Below are 19,094 nucleotides of genomic sequence, written 5' to 3'. Positions count from 1 at the left end.
ATCTTTTGTGCATTATTTCACAAAATATGACTTTCATCCATTGAGTGATTTCCACAAATGAGGAAATCAAACAATAAATCCAAAATTGACATCTAAATCAGATCCAACCTATAAAAAGTCATCTTTATTGCCAGTTACACAACATAAGAACTGCAAGAGTTCACACTAAACCCGAATATAACCGATGTTGCAACACGGCGTGTATTTGCGTTTATGTGGCGTAATGGGAACACGTCAAGAACATGTCTAGAGCTCATTAATCTTCTTGACTGTTCGATTCTGCTGTCAGAGCCTCGGCCGGGAGTCATCCTCTTCAGACGTATTTGCTATTTACACAGGCCACTACCGCAGCCACCTTTCACGTTCTATGATGGTTTTAATGCCCAGCCGCGTCCTTCTTAATCACGCTGAGGGCCTTCAGCTGCACCCGAGGAGCAATGTTCCTCAAAAATTACTTTATTTAAAATACAAATTACATAGTGCATTTTCAAGGCTATAAGGCGCAGCTAAAACCCCCAAAATTGGAAAGATAATATAAAAGATCGCTTTGTAATCTGGTGCACCTTAAAAACCGCAGAATACAATATTGGAAATGCATACAGTAATTAAAGGTGTGTGTTACTACACGAGGTTGTATGGTATACTTCCATATTTAACCGATTCTTCTTCATCTTATTTAACCCTTGCCTCATCCCATCTTACCAGGGATCGGCTCCCATACACAGTGGTACGACAATGCAGAGCAAATGATGCAACTATAGTTCTACCCAACCGATGTGTAGCAACACCTGTTGTTGGGAGTCATTAGGGGGCCAAAAACCCCCAATTCCAACCCATATAAAGTAAGAACTTTGACGTTTTTATTGTTTAATCTCTCGTGCTTCCCGGCAGCGCAGTGGTTAGCCCGTGTGCTGAGGTCATGAGATTGAACCTCCTGTGTGGAGTTTGCATGTTCTCCCCGTGCTTGCGTGGGTTTCCTCCCACATTCCCAAAACATGCATGTCAGGTTAATTGGCCGGTCCAAATTGTCACTAGGTATGAATGAGTGAGCGAATTGTCTGTCCCTGTGTGCCCTGCGACTGGCTGGCGACCAGTTCAGGGTGTCCCCTGCCCAGTGCCCAAAGATAGCTGGGATGGGCTTCAGCACCCTTGCGACCTTACTGAGGATAAGCGGTGCAGATAATGGATGGATGGAGTGATGGATGGATCTCGTGCTTCTATTCAATATGATTGGTGTAAAGTGTAAAAAAGAGGTGAGCCATTTCTTTTGAAACAAAGGTGGAATAAGAAAGTTTGATGCGGTTGAAAAAATGGACGGATCGCTTATTTTCGTCCACTTTCTACCACAGAGGAGGGAGTCACCAAACTCTTGAAGCTTATCTTCGAAAAGTGAGTTAAACTTTATTTATCTTTATAGAGCATATTATTTTATGAAATGTCTCGTTTGTAAGTCGGGCAGCGTCTGTACCTATTAATTTAATAAAATATATTTAAACTAACTTTTTTTTCAACTCTTAATGCTTAGACCTATTAGAATTATTTTGTTGTAAATGTTTTTTTTGAACATCAAATCAGATCGCAAAATCTGCAATACTTATCAAATTATTTTATCTTGTTGCAAATAAAAGCTATTGTTTTTGCTTCTTGATGGAATGTGTTTTTGTGTAATTTATAACATCAAATTCCAATCTTTTGCAAAAGTGATTATAGTATTTATCGCATCTGTGCTTCTCTGGGAATAGGAGGAGGAGAAGATGCATGATGGATGGGCTCCACCAATAACACAAATAGGTTAAAGGATGTGCCGGGGCGGACGTGGCCACTTCAGGTAAGCCATCCATCACGGCTGACACCTGGCAGACACTTGAATAGCCGAGTGCCGCTTGCTTTGTTTTTGACGCTGCAATTGAAAACTAACAAACTTTACTGTGCTTTATGATTTTAATGTTTGCCTAACAGGAATTTCTTTATAAGCTATCATTCTTGCTACCAAAGTTGCTGCTGATAATAAAAATTAAAAAAAATAAAATAAAATAAAATAAAATTGTAAAAATGTCACACAAAAGCGCCATTTTATTGGCTCGGAAAATTGATTTCTTTGCAAAGAAGATGTTCTACCCTTCCTTGCTTGTGAGCCAGATTATTGAATAAGTGTTATTGAATATATATGATATAAAATACACGCGAATGATGAAAATGTTATATTACTGTTATAGTTGAATCAGCCTCAGGTCGGAAAATTCACCCGAGTAGGTAAATATGGCACAACACCGGAGTTCTTTGTTATTATTATTATTGAACCCATCAACAGTAACAATTAATTATTATTGAATATGTGTTATTGAATATTTAGTATATAAAATACAAGCGAATAATGAAAATGTTCAACAGATGCTGCCCTACTTAAGAACAAGAGTAAGTTGCTTCAGTGCTATATTTTGGATATTTAAGGTTTATTAGGTTAAGTATGTTTAAGGCTTGTATAAGTAACTTGTATTGTTTTGCACTAAAAATGAAACATTTCATAAAATAATATGCTCTATAAAGATAAATAAAGTTGAGTTTAACTTCCTTTTGGAAGATGCACTTCAAGAGGTCCTCTTCCGTGGTAGCGAGTGGATGAAAAAGCGATCCGACCATTTCCTCAACCGTATCGAGCTTTCTTATTTCACTTTTATTTCAATAGAAACGGCTTCCCTCAATGTTACACTTTACACCAACCATATTGAATGGATGCACGAGATATTAAACAATAAAAACGTCAAAGTTCTCAGTGCGTTAGAGATACAGTACAGTATTTTTACACACGAACTAGGAAGAGGAAGCGGATTTCTTCTTCGGGGTGGATGCTGGGTGACCTCTCAAAGCGCCACACGCCGGTAGAGGCAGAAAAAAGCACTACAGTAATGTCCTCTACTCGGAAAAAAGTGCACATAATACAAAATCTAACTTACAGCAATGTCCGGAAAATTTTCGACACCCCAAAAAAATGTTTGTATGTACTGTTTTTCGTACCTCGAATGTTCGTAAGTAACGGAGCGTCTGTATTATTGTGTTAGTTGAATCAGCCTCAGGTAGGAAAACATGGTAGAACATCTGTGTTCTTTGTTATTATCATTGAAACCATCAACTCTAACAATCAATTAATATTGAATATGTGTTATTGAATACTTTTACCGTAAATTCCGGACTATAAGCCGCTACTTTTTTCCCAAATGTTCAACCCTGCGGCTTATTCAGTGATTCGGCCAATTCATGTAATTTTTCTAACAGCCGCCAGCGGCGCTCGAGTTCAAGGCGCTTGACGCAGCCTACAAGCTAAACGCAATCGAGCAGTCCGAAAGAAGGAAACAGAGCTACTGCACACACTTTACCTTGCGAGCGTGTTGCTAGCGTGTTTTTGATTAAGGGAGCGTGGGACGACGTCTATATGACAAAGTCTCTTTCCCGTACTAAAGGAGGACAACTTTGATGACGACAGTTATAGGGAGGAAGATGAGAACGGTTTACCGTGATTTGTACATGTACGGTATGTTTTTTTTAACAGACTTATTAACTGTATTGCGAGCGTGTTGTTAGTAGCGTTTTGCTACCCTTCACAGGCACGGTTTGGGATGAAAGTTATAATATTATTATTAAAGCTTTGAAAACTCTCTCGGTGTATCGTCTTTCTTTGTAAATATGTGTAACCATGTGTAATATGTATTTGCAACTGTATATTTTTGTAATGTATTTATTTGTATTTATTTTGGACACTTATTCTGATAAGTCTTGCACGGACCAATTAAAAAGAAGGGGCGAAACAGACGCGGGGGATGACGGGAAGTGGGGACCGGTAAAGGTGAGTGTTTGTGGACACGGCAGACAAAAGTGGATTTATATTTTTCCCACCCTTACCTTTGGAAATATACACTTTTTTTTCCTTGGATTACTTTTAACGGGACCTGGATTCTGCAGGTCTGCATCATATCTTAACTACCGGTAATCATTTTCCGTTCATTCTGCCGGTTGTGGTTGTTGAACTGAGTACTTTATGCTCAGTTAAGATCGCGGGACTCAAAGTAGGGTTTGGTTTAATTTTGTGATTGTTACAAGTTTTAGCGTGGGCGCACGCGGCTTATATACAGGTGCGGCTTGTGTAAGTACAAAAGCGGTTATCCTCTAAAAATGTGATGGGTGCCACGCGAATAATGAAAATGTTAAATTATTGTTACAGTCGCCACCTGTATGTCGGTTATAAACGTGCGCTAAACGTTTGTACAGGAAACCGCATTGAAAACACGAAGAGCGCCCACTTATACATTGAACGTTCCGCAAATGATTCTTGGCATCCGTCAGCAGGTGAGACGAAACATTGCCACCCTGTACAATGTTCTTCCTGTTCCGAGTATGTTTATTTTTCCAGCGAGAGTGTACTCAGGTGCTTGTGTGTATACGTTAAGACTCACCAGGCCCGGAGACAAAGGCGTCAAATTCAGAAGCTTCTTGTACTGCTCAAAGGTGAAGAACTGCAGTAGAGAGAGAAAAAAGACGGGAGAAATTGAGACAAATGAGCGTTGACGACTTGACACCAACGCGACGCCCACACCTGTAGCGCACCTCGCGTCCTGGGAGGTGCAAGTATAATAATTCTCAAACTCAGACATGGCGAGTCGATGGTTCATTGAGCGCTACGTATTTGAAAAATGAAGCCATTTATCACCCTGTCGAAACACAGACAAAGTCGGACGGACTGTGGTTTTATTTTAATAGCAACGTGACGTGACATGCTAGCAAACATATTTGTTTCGTTTGTTTCTGTATTTTGTTTACAATAAAATTAGTATGAAATATGAGTTAATAAATAGTTAGCTTATAGCGCTGATAGCAATCTAGGTAGATCGCTAGCATATTCACTAACACTACCACTTTACGCATTAGACCGCCGCTTTGCTCCCCTTAAAACGACTACCGATTGTTTTTTAATTTACTGCTTTTTCAAATTCAAACAACAATAAAATCGAAATCAGAGACAAGTAGTAGTCTTTGTGTGTAGTCTTTCCGCTCCAAAAATCGCATTAGATTTCTGTTATAGTAAATGTATTCCACTTCCGGTAGTAAACAAGCACTTTTTTGTTTTTTTAATATTCTGGAAGCAGATTGTATTTCACACATAAAAATAGAGTGCAAAAAAATATACCGCTCTGTTATGTCAAAACATTAGCATGTATGTGCTAGCAAGTGTATAAGCTAGCTTGATTTAAATTTCAATGCCAATGGGATGACATCTTCTAGCAATCTCACATTTGTTTGTTGCAATATTTTGTTTGAAACAAGCAAAAAAAAATATCAAGGAAGATGAATTGATAGTTTACTTAAAAAGCAGATGTCAAGGATAATAGCTAGCCAGCTAGTGAGTGCAAAAGCAACAGTTAACTTGCTAAATTTTCATTTATGGTAACGTGATGACACATCCTAGTAACCTCAAATTTGTTTTTCTTGTTACAGTATTTTGTTTAAAATAAAGTTAGTAACAAAAACAAGTTACTAAATAGTTAGCTTATAGAGCAGATGCTAGCATACTTACTAATACTACCACTTTACGCATTAAACCACCGCTTTTCTCCCCTTAAAACGCCAACCGATTATTTCTTTAATTTAAGGCGATTTTAAATTTAGACAACAACAAAATCTTGATCCGAGACTAGAAGTAGTCTTTGTGCGTTGTTAGATTATTAAAAAGGGTCACTGAGTATGTTGACACTATCGAAGGAGTTTTCCAGCTATATTAGTTTTATTACTCAATCATAACATTATTACTTTGATAATCACATTATTCATTTAGTCGCATATCATATGTATCCACATATCTTAATGAAGTACCTGTATTTACTTGCTGAATGTATTCTTTCTAATCAGTGTACTTCCCCCAGAATAGTCTTATCATACCGCTTTTTAATGTCAAAACGTTGGCATCTATGTGCTAGCAAGTGTATAAGCAGCCATTAGCTAGCTTGATTTTTATTTCAATGCCAACAGGATTGCATCTGCCAGCAACCTCACATTTTTTGTTGCAGTATTTTGTTTGAAATAAGCGAGAATCTTAGCAAGGGAGATGAGTTGCTAGTTAATTTGAAAGACGGATGGCAAGGATAATAGCTAGCTAGCTAGCAAGTGCATAACCAACAGTTCAACTTCCTAAATTTTCAATTTATGGCAACGTAACGACACATCCTCGCAACCTCATTTTTTTTTGTAAACGTATATCTTTTTATAACAATTAATTAATTAGCAAATACAATTTTGTTTGCAGCAGTATTTGTGTAAATGGATTGTTAAATAAAAAAAGAAACTAGAACCCAGATAAATAACGTGCAAAGTCGAAAGCAAGCTAGAAATCATGATTTAGCAAGGGTTACCTCGATTAATATTTACTTTAATGACAACTTTAGGAACACATGCTAGCGACCTCATGTTTATTTTGCTTGCAGCAGTATTTGTGTACAATGATTGGTAAATTAGCAAAGAAACTAGTGGCCGGATAGTTAATTTGTTAAGTAGAAAGCATGATAGTGAGCAAAGGTTAGCTTGCTTAACTTTTACTTTAATGACAACGTTAGGACACATGCTAGCGTTCATTTTGTTTGTAGCAGTATTTGTGTAAAATGCTTCACAAGTTAGCAAGGAAACTAGTAGCCAGATAGTTAACTTGCAAAAAAGAAAGCAAGGATAGTAAGCAAAGATTAGCTCGCTTAACCTTTACTTAACGGCAACGTTAGGACACATGCTAGCAACCACAGGTTTATTTTGTTTGTAGCGGTATTTGTGTAAAATGATTGGTAAATTATCAAAGAAACTAATTGCCAGATAGTTAACTTGCAAAATAGAAAGCAAGCTAGAAAGCATGGTAAATAGCAAAAGTTAGCACGCTTAACCTTTACTTTAATGAAAACGTTAGGACACAGGCTAGCAACCTCACGTTTATTTTGTTTGTAGCAGTATTTGTGTAAGATGATTGGTAAGTTAGCAAGGAAACTACAAGCCAGATAGTTAAATTGTAAAGTAGAAAGCGAGCTAGAAAGCAATAGAATAGAATTGAATAGAATAGAATATACTTATATTGTCATTGTTACAAAATGGGTTAACATATTGTGACAACGAAATTGGGCATGACACTCCAGTTTCACACATTCACAGTGAGGTAAAAAATTCAAGAAGATGAAGGAACAGAGAAAATAAGGTTATAAAACAAGGAGGATAAGGTTATAGTTATAATTTACACAAAATTAAATATAGATAAAATATAGTTAGCAAGAGTTAGCTCGCTTAGCTTTTACTTAGGTGGCCAAGTGACAACACATCCTAGTACCTTACAGTTGTTTTGCTTGTTGCATTTTTTAAAAACAAAACAATGGGTGAATTCGCTAACAAGCTAGCAATGAGCACAGATAACGAGCTAGATAGCTATCAAGTACATACGTAACATGTAGCTTAACATTTTGCATTCCTAATTTTTATTTTGACGGCAATGTGACGACAACATGTAGCGCACTTGCATCTTGGGGGGTGCAAGTAAAATAATTCTCAAACTCAAACATGACAAGTGGATGGTTCAATGAGTACTATGTATTTCAAAAATGAAGGAAGGCCATCCATCAGCGCGTCGAAACACACGCAAAAACGTCTGACGGACGGAAAGTACCGTAAGAGTTGGTGTTTTTATTTTAATGGCAACGTGACGAGACATGCAAGCCACCTCACTTTTGTTTTGTTTGTTGCAGTATCGTGTTTAACTCCTTCAATGCCATAACGTATGAATCCGTTTTCAGAGACATTGATCTCGAGTTCCAACACGTAAAAATATATGTTTGTTTTGTTTTATTTAGAAACAAACTACTCTTCATACAAAAGTTTCAGGTTACAAAGTACCCTGGGAAACTATTGCCTCTAGTTACAAAGGCATTTCAGGATACAAAGTAAAAAATACAGTACAGTACGCGCTGGCATTAGCCACTCCAAGAGTTCTACATGGCAAATCGGTGCGTATGCGTGAATCCTGGCATGCTCTTCGTGTCCTCTTCCTGCTATGTAAATAGTATGGTTCTGCGATGAAGAGCTATTATTCACAATGGACCCCTAAGAAGACTTTTAGAAAAGTGGACAAGAAGAAAAGAAGAGTAAGAGACTTTTTCTCGCCATCAAAACAAAGCAAGGGATAATAGAAAGGTATGATAACACACAACATCACGCAAGAGGAGTTCAGATAAGACAAGAAGGAGGATGCAGCCCAAATTAAATACATTTTGGAAAAATGTCATGAAGTCTCAGAAAAGCAGACACCATTGAATCAGTTTTTCAAAAAGAAAACACTTTTGAGGAGCAGTAAACAAAGAGGCCACTTAAAAGGTAAATTAATATTTTTATTATTTCCTAATTCTGTTTTTTTTACGTTTATTGTGTGTTAATGTACTTTTTATATGTATTTGTTTCATATTCTGAGGCTCTTTTATACTTTATTAAAGATGGTTCTGCGGGGCTTGAAACAGATTAGCACAATTACATTCAAATGGTGTTTCTACTTACAAATGTTTTAGGTAACAAAGCTACTCCCAGAAATAATCAAATTTCAAAGTAGAGGTACCACTGTATTATAAAAGGTTTTGGTGCAGCTAAGTCAGTAAGTGTCAAGCCTCTGGGAATGATTTCAGTATGATAAATAACCGTCAAATGGCAGGAGTGGCTCTGATAAGAATTTTTTCACACATCGAGGAAGCCCACACTAATTCCGGCAAATGAGTGTGTGTTGGTGGCCCCATATGGTGAGTATGCATAATAAAACCGTATGGTGATAGTCACGAATATATGTATATTATATATGTATGTGTGTATAAACAGACAGTTAACGCTTCAACAAAATAAGAAAAGACGACTAAGTCCCATTGTCGGGTCAGAGAGGGATGACGTTTCGTGCGCCTGTGATCATGTCACCGGGAACAATTGGCACTGAAAAAAGTTCTTGCAAGATCACGGATTGTTCATCCATAAATTTAGCTCTTCCCATTTGAGAGAAACGTAATTTAGTTAAAATAATCTGCAAATTAGCAAGAAAACCGGGTAGCTATCTTGTTAGAGTGCAAGGATAATAGTTAACTCGCTAGAAAGCTTGGGAGAGCATGAGCAACAGTTAGCTTCCTTAAATCTTATTGTAATGGCGATGTGACAACACATGCTAAATATATAAGTAAATTAGCAAGGAAAATAAGTTGCTAGCTAGTTAGCTTGCAAAGCAAACAGCGAGCTAGCAAATATAAAAGTTACATGGCTAGAACGTGTGTTAGCTAGATAGCTGGCAAGTGTATAAGCAACAGTTAGCTCACATGATTTTGATTTGAATGAAAATGAGATGACACATGCTAGCAAGCTCATATTTGATTTGCACTCGTGTAAACTAATTCAAAATTATCAAGGAAACTACTAGCTAAATAGTTGCAAGATAGAAGCAAGAAAAGATAGCAGTTCGCTACCTACATAGCACTACCAACAGTTATCCATATTGATTTTCATTTTGATGGCAACGTGTCAACACATGCTAGCAACCTAGCTTTGTCTGTTGTGGTATTTTTAAAACAATAATGAGCAAATTAACAATGAAGGCAAATAGCTAGATATTTAGCTTCCAAAATAAATAAACTAGAAAAGATAGCTAGCTAGACAGCTAGCAAGTTATCTGTATTGCTTCAATTTTAATGGCGTGTCAACACATGCTAGCAACTTCACAATTGCTTTGTCTGTTGCGGTATTTTGTTTAAAATAACAAGGAACTTAACAAGGAAGGAAATAGCTAGTTAGCTTTTAAACTAAATAACAAGCTAGAAGGGACATCTAGCTAAATAGTTAGCGAGAGCTTAGGCAATACTAAGCGAGCAAGCTATATATTGTTAACTAACATCTTTTATTCATCCCTTGACATAAATAAGACTATAATTTGCTTTATTTAGCGGCGTTAGCGATGTTGTCAGAAGATGGGGCTGCTAACTGCTTGTAAGTCAATATTTGCCGGGGCCCGACAGAACAAACAGCGGCAGGGCGATCCGGGTAGCTGATGTGTGCAGTTAGCATAGCGGTTAGCGCTCAATAAACTGCTCTCACCTTGACAGCCCTCTTCGGTGTCTCGGCCAGGATGGGAGGCAAAATTCCTTTGTAGAAGCCAAAAATTCTGCGGGGACAGAAAATGACGTTATGTGAACCAAAGCAGCCCATGCCAATTCGGTGAAAATAGTCGCGTAGGAGATGGCATATTTCGATTCTTGGGTATCTTGGGATGCTAAGAATCAAGTATGATGAAAATAAACCGAAAAACCGATGCTGTTGAGTAGCAGTTGAATAAACAAAGTTTCTAGTCACTAGGAAACAACCATTTGATTTGCACTGTGAATAATCTACATCAGTGGTGTCGGACAGGCGGCCTGCGGGTCGGATGAGGGCCGCTAAGGGATTGAATCCGACCCGCGAGACAACGCTTAGAGAAGCTAAAGAGAAAAACTAGCTGCCAAAGCCAGGTGCCTCTCACAAAGTCTCTCTCTCTCTCTGGATTTCTTTATTTTTCTCTCTTTCCCCCTCTCTCACCATTTCTCTTTTTATCTCTTGTTTTTTACGTTCTCTCTTTTCTCCCTCTTTCTCTCTCTCTCACTCTCTTTAGCTCACTGTGTGTCTCTTTTTCTTTGACTCTTGCTCTCTGTCTTTTTACCCTCTCTCTCTCTCTCTCTCTCTCTCTCTCTCTCTCTCTCTCTCTCTCTCTCTCTCTCTCTCTCTCTCTCTCTCTCTCTCTCTCTCTCTCTCTCTCTCTCTCTCTCTCTCTCTCTCTCTCTCTCTCTCTCTCTCTCTCCCCCTCCCTCCCTCCCTCCCTTCTCTCTTATCCCCTTGTCTTTTCTCCCCTTCTATTTCTCTTTGGATTTCTTTCTTCAAATTGGGTACTGCAGCTTCTGACCACCCACCACTCCAAGCAGCCAAATCTAATCTATCGGATTGGCAACAGGGTCATTTATGCTTGTCATCAATAAATGTAACGAGTTGCTGGATTTGTACATGATAAAATTGCTTGATTGGCTAGAGAAGGAAACACTGGAAAGAAAGTCAAGTATGACAGAAGAATCATGGGACTCGGCTGTGAAAGGTAAGAAGCCGTTAAGTGATAAAAACCCCACCGGGACAGGCTATCTCTGCAAAGATGTCGCCCGGGCTTCCGTAGTAGCAAGATGGCATCCAAACAGGTCATCCTTTTTAAAGAGTGTCTCAAGTTGTGTTAAATAACAATTTTCTAATCCTATGAATCTAAAAACAAATCATAATTATGAGATAATACATGTGTTTTTACTTGTTATTTGAATAAATTGTGTTTTATAGAAACCAATGAAGTATTATTACCCCACGAAGGTTACCTATATGATACAACTGAGGCTTTAAAGATCATAATAATAGAAAAGATGTTGTAAAATTAACACTGACGCACAGCCATGCAAACGGCGGTCGCCCATTTCCCGGGTGTGGTCACACCGCCAGGTGAGCAAAAATTTGTTACAGGACAAACATGGCTGCCGCCATTTGACTGCTGGTTTGCATTGCAATGTAAAACACTTTTTGGTTTTCCTTACGCAAAAGGCGGAGGCTGAATCCTCCTGCTTTGAATAAAGCTTTCCTTAATAGTAACAGCCCGTGTCGCTAGCAGTAATAACAAACGGGGCGCCGTCCGTCGTTGTGTTCCGAGTATGAGCGTTGTTCTCGTGTAAACAAGCCGGAGTGCTTCATCTGCAAATATTATCACCTTTTAGCTACCTCTGATCTAACCTGGACTCAATTAACGTGAAATATGGGATACAAGCCGCTACTTTTTTCTACATTTTAAACACTGTGACTTACAATATTATGCGACTTATTAAATAAAAAAAATGATCAGCGGGGAAATGTCTAGTAAAGAGAAGTAACACATTGTTCCGGGGTTAAGACACTTGTTTGTGGAGTCTGTCCACAGCTGTCAATTAACTAGCGAAGCATCTAAATTGGCATTAACATTAACAAAGGAGTGTGAAAAAACATTCTCAAAACAAAACTCAATGTAGAGACGCTCCCCTACTTCCGAACATTTGAATTACGAAAAACGGATACGATAGATAGATTTTTTTCGGGATATCGGAAAATGTCCAGACATTGCTGTAAGTTAGACTTTGCATTGTGTGCACCTTTTTCCGAGTAGAGGACATTACTGTAGTGCTTTTTTCCGCCGCTACCTGCGCTTGGTGGCGCTGTGAGAGGTCACCTAGCATCCACCCCGAAGAAGAAATCCGGCTTCCTCTTTCCAGTTCGTGTGCATTTCTGTGCAAACATACTTTACTGTATCCCCAGCACGCTAAGAACTTTTTTATTGACATTTTTATTGTTTAATATCTTGTGGATCCATTAAAAGGAAGAGACAAGCCGTTTCACTTAAATGAAAATGTAATAAGAAAGCTTGATGCGGTTGAGAAAATGGTTGGAAGGCCTTTTTCAGCCACTTTTTACCACGTAAGAGGAAGTCGCCTAACTGTTGAAGCTCACCTTCCAAAAGTAAGTTAAACTTAACTTTATTTACTGTTACAAAGCATATTATTTTATGAAATTTTTAGTACAAAAAATACAGGTTAGTTATACAAGCCCTAAACATACTTAAATTAACCTTAAACATACTTACATAAACATTAAACATATTTTACATAAAAAAATATAGCACTGAAACAATTTACGAACATATTCAACTTACAAACAATCGTTCGGAACCTGGTTCTCAAGTAGGGGAGGGTCTCTACTGTACTGACTAAAATTCAGAAGCCCGTACAATCACGATGACCTGTACTTATGCTGAGCTATGCGACTGATCTTAAAGCTCCCCATCCCCAGCAAAATCTTGTGAATAAAATGAAACTTTTTTAACATCTCAGAATAAAAGTATGTTTTATACGACATGCTTTATAAAAAACAAAAAACAACAAAAAAAAAAAAGAATGTTTTTGGCGTATTTTCAGTCTGAGTCTGAAAACTCTTCCTAAAAAGTGATAACAGTATTTTTGAAGAAAAAGTAGGAACGATTGATGGAAATTCAAAATAATTGCCAAAGTCTCATCTCATCTCATTAGCCGTAACGCTTATCCTCATTAGGGTCGCGGGGGGGGGGGCTGGAGCCCATCCCAGCCATCTTCGGGCAGTGGGCAGGGGACACCCTGAACTGGTTGCCAGACAGTCGCAGGGCACACAGGGACAGACAACTCATTCGCTCATTCACACCTAGGGACAATTTGGACCGGCCAATTCACCTGAAATGCATGTTTTTGGAACGTGGGAGGAAACCGGAGTGCCCGGAGGAAACCCACGCAAGCACGGGGAGAACATACAAACTCCGCACAGGAAGTCTGGAGCTGGATTTGAACCCACGACAGGTTCCCATGACATGTGCCGCACAAGCGCTAACCACTGCGCCGCCGTGCTGCCCATTTTAATCTAATTAAAAAACAAAATGTAACAGGAATTTTACTCAAAGCTATATTTTCAAAGAGTCCAGATTCTATGCCAACTGATCTCGTGAAATTCCACCAATCCCAGAGCTTGCGTGTCATCAAATAATTATCACTCGTTTTAAAGCTGCTAATCACCGTCATGATCGTTCTGTCAACTCTCCAATCATGTCAGTCCATTGTCCAGTTTTTATTTTCCCTTATCAGCTCATTTTTATAAAGCACTTTAATGTCATTTTTGAAACAGATTAAAAAAAAACACACAAAAAGCTTTGATAGTTTCATCCTTTCTTTGCATGGAAGCCAATTTTAGTCCAAATCCCTGCTAATTGTTTTGTCCCCCAATGGGCAAATGACAAAAAAGATCACTTAAGTGGATCTTCACTGTGTCAGGACGCGTTCCAACACTTTCAAGTCGGCATTTCTGAGCTGTCAGCGCGTGGCCTCTGGCCACCTGATGCGCTTTTTATATCTGCTGTAAAACTGTCGTCTCGCCGTAAACACAAGCAGTGGCCGACACCTTCTCCGACGTCTGCACTGTCTCAGCGAGCTGTCACCGCAATGGCAGGAGAAGAAAAAGGAGGGGAAAAAAAGAGGAAGAAGGGTGGCGTTGGATGCTTTTAGTTAGCCGGATACTTTACAAAGTTTTGGCAAGGGTTGGGAAAAAAAACCTTAATGCTTTGCATTCAACACAAACAGTTTAATTTTGGTCTCATCTGAACAGAGCACCTTGTTCCACATCACTTCTTTTTGCTACTCTTCCACAAAGGGCTGATTTATGAAAAGCTTCATTCAAAGCAGGAGGATTCAGCCTCCGCCTTTCATTCAGAAGTCATCACTGACCCCCTGGAATAAGTTGGCTGAGCTTAGAAGACAGGGGCTAATATTTTTGCAACACCTTCTTTTTTTTTTTTTCTAGTTTTTTTCCTTGTAAATGTAATATAAAATGTTAAAATAAATTGGTTCCACGACACCATTGTGTCTCACATCTTGTTCATTCTTAGAAATTGGTTTCAGTTTCTTAGATCTGAGCTTGAAGCCTCAGATGTGGCAATATGACACATTGCCCAACCTTTTTGAGGTTGATGGGCACCCTTAGTAGGAGTATGGCGGACAATTGTCAGCTAAATGCAAATTTACGGACATCCAAGTATTTTGAAAAATGCACGTTTAGGTAATAATTCATGTATTTTTGGTTTAAAAAAATTGAAAAATAAAATAAAAATGTTATATATATATATATATATATATATAGTATACACCATCTTTTTAAATTATAAAAACTTTTACAAGAATATAAAGGTAAAAAAATGTACAAAACAAATGTAAATGATTTAAAATGGAGGAAAGTTGTGAACAAATACAATAAAAATTGTTTTACATTTTAAATACATCAAATCAAATCAAGTAAAAAGGATGCACATTATTTTTGAATTTGAATCCCAAAAAATCTATCTTCCTAAATTTAACATCCCAAAATATAATTCACCAAAAATGTTTACAAAGCTAAAATATAAATAAAAAAAGCATGCCTGAAAATTTAGAGTGCTATACAATACATTTGGAAAATAAGAACAATTTTACTAAACGGAAATCAAATTCATTAAAATACAATTAAAAAAATAATATTGAGGCCAGGGATAGAAAAGAGGCAAACTTGATATCATGGTTTTTAAACCTCAATTGAAGATTGAGGAAAAGAAGTGACAAATTTGTCGCGATTATTATTATAAGTTTGTTTTTAGGTCCAATAAAATTCAACATTTAGATTTCTGTTAATTAAATTCGACTTACCCTTCATTGCGGAAAATGGTCCGGAAGCAATCGCCAAGGCTCTTGTAACTTGTGGGGTCACTGGTGCCCCTTTGGATCTGGAACCTGCAGAGACACGATTTGGACTGTAAATTATGAAAATCGATTACTAGTTTCATACTAAAACTGTCAAATAAATTAAAAACATGAACCATTGAAAACCATGAGAATTTATCGAAAAAAAAAACTGAATATCAAAAATGATAAAACACAGGTAAAAAAAGTACACAAAATATTGCAGCCTGGTCATCCTGGAAGGGGGATGACCTCATTCTCAAGGTTTCTTCATTTTCCTCATGCTCAGGTTTTGAGTTTTTCCTTGCCCTCGTGTAGGTTTTAGATCAGGGGATGGTGTCATCATAGCCTGTAGTTTGCAATAGTCTGTGTTCTGTGCAGCCCTTTGAGACTCCTTGTGATTAAGGGCGTCACAAATAAACTTGACTGGACTTGACTAAACAAGCTGAAGAGGTATGACAGCTTCTGAGAAGAAATATCCTGCATTAAGTTAGAATCAGGGTTCCTTCCCCATTTTCAAGTCCAATTTTAAGCTTTTAAAGGACTTTCAAAACCAATTTTTCAATTTCTCCAGTCCCAGTTCAAAAACAAAATCTGGTTTGAATCATGTATTTTGCAGAGCCACAAATACATCTGCAATTATGCAATTTTTCTAAGTTCTATGATTACAACTTAAGACCAAAATGTATACGTAATACCTGCATTAACACATATTTCATAGAGCCCCTTTTAGGTGTAACATGCATCCGTCCTCTTGGTGGCGTCTTGTAGTTAGCGATGAGGCTTCATAGGACATTGCTGTACAAACTAATGCCAGCTTCAGTAAGTCATGAAGACAAACTAATGCCAGCTGCAGTAAGTCATGAAGGAAAAAGCGAAGTCACGAGAGAGCATTGTCAGCGTCATTTTTAGGCAGAGAAACATGGCAACAATTTTAAGCATTTACAAGCAGATTTAATTCTTGAAAACACAACAATAAAATTCAAGCATCTTCATACATCTCAATCTTCTAGAATTTCTCTTTCATTATAGCAGCAACTCAAAAAAGGTTAAATCACTGTTCGGTCATACCAGCCAACCCCTCCCTCCAGGATTTGCAAGCGTGGGGGGGGGGGGGTAAAAACTTAAACATTTATTTAACCCAAGCAATCCAATTAGCCAGTGACCGAGCCCATTTCCCACAAAGCCTTCAGGCCGCTAACACGCTAGTAAGGCCGCAATAACATTTCTTCAAACCACGTGTAAATGTTTCAGGTGACGCAGCAGCCTAAAAGGACGGCAGCCCCTCTTTTTTGGGGGGGGGTTATCGTGCAGCAAAAGCACACTTTCGCAGGCAAGCCAATAAAGGCCAGAAAAGCGGCGTTTAAATCTTTTTACGCGAGGAACCAGCCGGGGGCCACAGAATGAATTAAAGGTGCCTGTTAAGAGATGAAGGCTTGGCCGTATTGAGGCGATAAGACGTCGTTAAATGTAGCTGCGCCGCTTTGACCCCAGAAACTCGGACCGTAAAACCGAAAAACAAAAACTTTCCGGCTCATTAATGAGCGCGTTAATCAAAAGCTTAAGTAAACAATATTTACATGGGCATTGATTCTTTTTAAGGCCAGAAAACAAACGTGACAAGAAAACAATCTGGCGTCGTATGTCTTCAACTGCAAGGTCAATGGGGTGAGCAGTAAGTCGTCCACGCGGGTGCCTGATGGGCCCATAAAGTGCCCCCAGGTTCCACTAAAGGGGGGCTGAAGGGGGGATTTCGGATCACTTAGATCGAGGGGGTTTCTTCTAAGGTGTGTGCAGAAGAATCAAAGGATGCAAAGGTCACTTTGATATTTTTCACCGTGGAGTTTAATGTTTATTACACATAAATTGAGCCGTCAGTATACATCACAATAGAGTGCTATGTGTAAATTAGATTTCAATATTGACTTCTAGTTTAATATAAATAAAGTTATAAACGAAAACTTTGCAGCATTTGTGCATATATAGAGTTGTCTCTAGGATACCTGTGTGCTATTGATTGACAGGGTTGGGTAGGGTTACTTTAACTGGATTACTTTCAATTACTTTTGGATTACTCCAACACCAAATATGCTAATAAAAGACAAAAGAAACTAAATATGAATAAAATTACTAAATTTTGTGCAGGCTTGGGGAGTAACGGAATACATGGAACGGCAAAAATGATGTTGGCAAGCTGTTTGGATTTATTTTCATTTTGTTTCTGTCGCATTTTATGTTAGTTTTGCCGGAGATCAAAGAGATCAAAGCCAGGAGAGAAAGCTTACCACGTGTTGTGAGTCATAATTGTATTTAGTTTATTTTGTCTTTTATTAGCATATTTGGTATTGGAGTCATCCAAAAGTAATTGAAAGTAATCAAGTTAAAGTAACCCTACCCAACCCTGTTGATTGATAATACACTGGTCTGCTTTTGGTTTACGTCACATCATCACAAAAATACAGTTATGCTGTTTGCTGGATTACCTCCCACAATACCTTTCTCTTTCTTAACTTAGTTCTCCTGTGCTTTGTAATGACTTTACAAGTCGGTGATAGTCAAATAAAGTCAAGTCATGTATATTTGTATAGCCCTTAATCACAAGGAGTCTCAAAGGGCTGTACAGACTATTATGACACCATCCCCTGATCTAAAACCTACATGAGGGCAAGGAAAAACTCAAAAACCTCAGCACATGAGGTGATCCCCTAAGGCTGCAATGGATGTTGGGTGTTAAACACTTGTAAAAACAAAAAAACAAAAACAGACATCCATTTTGGGATGGGCTCCTGGTACTGACAATTGGGCATGTGGTTTAAAGAGACAGTGTGTGATATTTAGTGGGTAACTTAAACATTTGTTTATTAAAGTAACGACAATATAATTTGAATAATCATCAAAAATGTATGAACAATCATATAAATGGGCATTTTTTTAAATAGTCTTTGCTTGAAAATGTGTAATTACTTTACATTACATGAGGCTTACCTAGCTGACAGGATTGTTGGCAGTCTTGCTAGGAAAAAAATAAATAATTTGTTTTTTTCCTCTTTTTTTTCATTTTTCTTCTTTTTCTCTTGCTTTAGTGTTTTACACTTTTTTCTTGTTTTCTTTTACTTAACTGCATTTTTCTTCTTTTTCTGTAGCTTTTTCCTTTTTCCATTTTTTTCTTCTCATCTATTTCTAGATACAATACTGTTTTTTTTATACCGTATTTAATTGCTATGGGTCCCAAAGTTTGCAGTGGTGCTAACAGAAGAAGCAAAAACATGATAACAATGGAGTTGAAGCCTGTGATTATAAAAAATAAATACAAAAAAAGGAACATGAATACCCTACCTATGCTTAATTGCGTGGCAGCGCAAAACTAATTGACAATCGGAAGTATTCTTAAAAATAAGGAAGAAAATCTTGCTTGAGAAATGGCACAAGTCACGTCCGTCATCCAGCTCCTTCCAAACAAGCTGAAGCACATCTTTGGTCATAGTCTCCAACACATTAAAATGTTGTTTTTCTTTTTACATACAAAATATTTTATCGAGAGTTAAAACAGGGATATACATATACTTGTTATAAAAAGTCATTATTATTACTTAATTGATCAAGTTTTTTGAAACCCCCCTGTATATTTTTGATTTTACACTGTATAGAAAACTACTAGGGGTATGCGATAGGGACCATCGAAATGAGAGGTAGGATGGACCTGTGGGCAAAGAACTGAAAGATTTAGGACTACAGAATTCTTGTAAA

At 37.9% G+C, this 19,094-nt stretch overlaps 1 protein-coding gene across 1 annotated transcript in view; it reads right to left on the bottom strand.

The window, feature by feature from the left end:
* slc25a21 (solute carrier family 25 member 21) overlaps positions 1-19,094 on the bottom strand; it is a 191,154-nt gene that overhangs the window by 14,617 nt on the left and 157,443 nt on the right. The window contains exons 3-5 of the mRNA XM_088355070.1: positions 15,315-15,398; positions 10,129-10,195; positions 4,449-4,508 (exon numbers count right to left, since the gene is read on the bottom strand). Of these exons, the coding sequence (XP_088211196.1) occupies positions 4,449-4,508; positions 10,129-10,195; positions 15,315-15,398 (211 nt within the window). The remainder of the gene's footprint in view (positions 1-4,448; positions 4,509-10,128; positions 10,196-15,314; positions 15,399-19,094) is intronic.

The sequence above is a fragment of the Urocampus carinirostris genome, chromosome 15 (genome assembly GCF_059441175.1).
Source record: "Urocampus carinirostris isolate Australia breed hairy pipefish chromosome 15, RoL_Ucar_1.0, whole genome shotgun sequence".
Classification (NCBI taxonomy): domain Eukaryota; kingdom Metazoa; phylum Chordata; class Actinopteri; order Syngnathiformes; family Syngnathidae; genus Urocampus; species Urocampus carinirostris.
This window is presented reverse-complemented; position numbering and strand designations above follow the sequence as displayed.